General features: G+C 34.1%; 2 protein-coding genes across 2 annotated transcripts; both read left to right on the top strand.

The window, feature by feature from the left end:
• The first annotated feature begins 6 nt into the window (after positions 1 to 6).
• Positions 7 to 1,657, top strand: LOC109591361 (uncharacterized). The gene is made up of 7 exons (XM_020007107.1): positions 7 to 538; positions 595 to 679; positions 733 to 783; positions 841 to 870; positions 942 to 1,052; positions 1,100 to 1,228; positions 1,273 to 1,657. The coding sequence occupies exons 1-7, from the start codon at positions 62 to 64 to the stop codon at positions 1,428 to 1,430; spliced, it is 1,041 nt and encodes a 346-aa protein (XP_019862666.1). The 5' UTR covers positions 7 to 61; the 3' UTR covers positions 1,431 to 1,657.
• LOC109591362 (NACHT, LRR and PYD domains-containing protein 3-like) lies at positions 1,453 to 2,507 on the top strand. The gene is made up of 2 exons (XM_020007108.1): positions 1,453 to 1,664; positions 1,882 to 2,507. The coding sequence occupies exons 1-2, from the start codon at positions 1,475 to 1,477 to the stop codon at positions 2,505 to 2,507; spliced, it is 816 nt and encodes a 271-aa protein (XP_019862667.1). The 5' UTR covers positions 1,453 to 1,474.
• Positions 2,508 to 2,513: the final 6 nt, after the last annotated feature.

Genomic DNA, 2,513 nt, shown 5'->3' with positions numbered 1-2,513 from the left:
CTCACGTTGCTTTCCTGAAGTAAAGGAAGCATTATTATCCGTGGATTCAGTTGAAGAAGTTATGAATATTATTGATAGCAGATGTAATATCATCAATATAGTACCAATAAAAGCTATTGTTAATAAATATAACATAACTGGTGCCATCAAGATTATCACCGAGTTTGATGAAGCAGTCAATGATTTCTGTTCAAAGATAAAGGTCAAGTTCATGCTCAACAAGAAATTGTCACTAGCTGTCAGCTCACTCACTTGCGAAAGAGTAGAGTTTGTACTGGAATGGGAACCTGATGAACATACACTTGATGATATTAGATGTCTCTTAGAGAAAGCATTTGAAGACTTGGGCAAGAGGATTATTGTACGAACCATTCATCGTGGGAACTCCATCATTATCATTTGTCATGCTCCACATCATATGCTAGCTGCTCTTCTCTTAGAAGCACAAGACAACCTAGCTGTCTTGTTGAAGGATTTCAGTTTAATTAGACTAACCATTGGCCACTACACTGTCTATGATAGAAGGATCAGATACAAAGTATGAGATACTGCAATTGTATTTCGCCTTGCATAATATTTATGTGCCAATTATAGATAATGAATGAGTGTCATGCAGAGGAGATTAAACTAGCTGATGGAGAGGAACAAGAACTAAAGACTTTACTTGATTACAAAGAAGGTGTGTGACTCGATCTATTACTCAATTACTCTATTGATACTAATGGTATATAGGATCAATATCTGAACGAGATAAACAACTGGATGTCATCAAAAAAAGAAAAGGTATAGGTAGTGAATGATGAACATAATTATTTTATTAATGTAATATTACTTGTATAGAGTATATTGAAAGGATACTACAGACTCCAGGTAAAGTACCATAGCTAAAGCATTGATGATCGTTTTGATAAATTGTAATTCTCATTGAGTTGTTATTGTAGAGTATAAACTGAAGATGGAAAGAGTATGGTTACAAATGGCTACTAATGAAATATTCAAATCAAAGAAGTCAGACATTCAGTATTTCAGAACCTCTCTCTTAACGAAAGCAGGTATGGATAAGACTTTAAGACAATACTACCTCATTCAAATCGGGTAGAAACAGTGATGGCAGGCACTGGAAAAGAGGATGCATTACTGGAGTATAAGAAAGAGATTGAGTTACTCCAAGAAAATATATCAATAATTAGTGTACAGCTGCTGATGAGCCAAAAGGCAAACATTGACAGTATGCGATTTGTTAAATTATTAACTGATTGATATATTATATAGAAAAGGATCAGTGTACACAATCTCCAAAAGCTGAAGCTATTTACACAGCAGTATTGACTATCATGCATTATACAGTGATCAAATATCGTTCAGTCAAGAAGACCAGATGGACATCATTGAGAAGTGGGATACTTTTCGATGGAATGGAAGATCGCTAGTGTCTGGTTATGAAGGAGACATTCCTAGTAGTTGTGTTTACTCAATGTTGGAATCACTTCAATTGTTAGAGTTTGTACTGTCAGTGGAAAAAGTCTTCCTTCCTATTCTACAGAAGATAAGGAATGATTCATCCAGTAATGATGAGAAAGCTTCTCTTTTCTTGGAGACTATTAATGATGATCCTATTATGATATCTGCATTAAGACAAGACAAAGAACAACATGATTGTAAAGGTAAAAATGAGCATTTATTGTACATACATTATTTGTATGGTGTCAGCATACATAGTACAAAATTAATTTTTCTATTTTGATTCATTATACACTAAATGACTAACACACACTTAATTCACATACAGTCAGTTGTGCATTTTGTTTTGCAAGCTGTGTGAGTTTGTATTATACACGTGATAATGAATTTGCCTTAAGTATAAATTTTAATTTATATTAGGTATCACTGATGGGAAAGTAGACTGGGGCAATGACAGTGTATCTTTTACCTCTCCATCTTTAGTTCAGTGTAATGAAGGGATTAGAAATATCAATAATAATCATAACAGGATTAAACTTGAGTCCTCATCTACTAATAGTACAGTATCTTTACTATCATCAACTAAACTGTATACAATAAACCTGAGGAGTCTTAATATTTGCTCTACTCCATTAACTAATGATTGTATCCAGTACTTATGCATACTACTAACTAATAATGAAACAATACAAGAGCTAAGCATTAATGATCACTCCATTAGTGATAGAGGAGTTATTTATATCTGTCAAGCACTTGAACACAACTCTACACTTACCTCATTATATCTTTATGATAATCCCCTCATTACTTCAAATAGTGGACAGACCCTTTCTCACCTCCTCCTCAGTAACTCATCACTAGTTGAACTGGATCTGAGATATACTTCATTGTCTACTGAGTCAATACTGCTTATTCTCCAGTCATTAACAGATAAAAATACGAGAAGCCTGAGACTCACACTGGACAAGCGGCATGAAGAAACTTGCATTATTACTTATCCTAACTATCACCTCATACAAAACAGAGTAGACTGGAAATGGTACTAATGCATG

The sequence above is a fragment of the Amphimedon queenslandica genome, unplaced genomic scaffold, assembly GCF_000090795.2.
Source record: "Amphimedon queenslandica unplaced genomic scaffold, v1.1 AMPQUscaffold_8364_Cont19691, whole genome shotgun sequence".
Lineage (NCBI taxonomy): Eukaryota > Metazoa > Porifera > Demospongiae > Haplosclerida > Niphatidae > Amphimedon > Amphimedon queenslandica.
Note: the sequence above shows the minus strand (reverse complement) of the source record. Positions and strands in the feature narration are given on the sequence as shown.

Excerpts from the sequence above, each read along its gene's own strand:
- LOC109591361 (XM_020007107.1), top strand. The coding sequence starts at position 62 with ATGAATATTATTGATAGCAGATGTAATATCATCAATATAGTACCAATA. Across the intron at positions 871-941 it reads AAGGATACTACAGACTCCAG|AGTATAAACTGAAGATGGAA; the intron begins GTAAAGTACCAT and ends TTGTTATTGTAG. Across the intron at positions 1,229-1,272 it reads CCAAAAGGCAAACATTGACA|AAAAGGATCAGTGTACACAA; the intron begins GTATGCGATTTG and ends TATATTATATAG.
- LOC109591362 (XM_020007108.1), top strand. The coding sequence starts at position 1,475 with ATGTTGGAATCACTTCAATTGTTAGAGTTTGTACTGTCAGTGGAAAAA. Across the intron at positions 1,665-1,881 it reads AGAACAACATGATTGTAAAG|GTATCACTGATGGGAAAGTA; the intron begins GTAAAAATGAGC and ends AATTTATATTAG.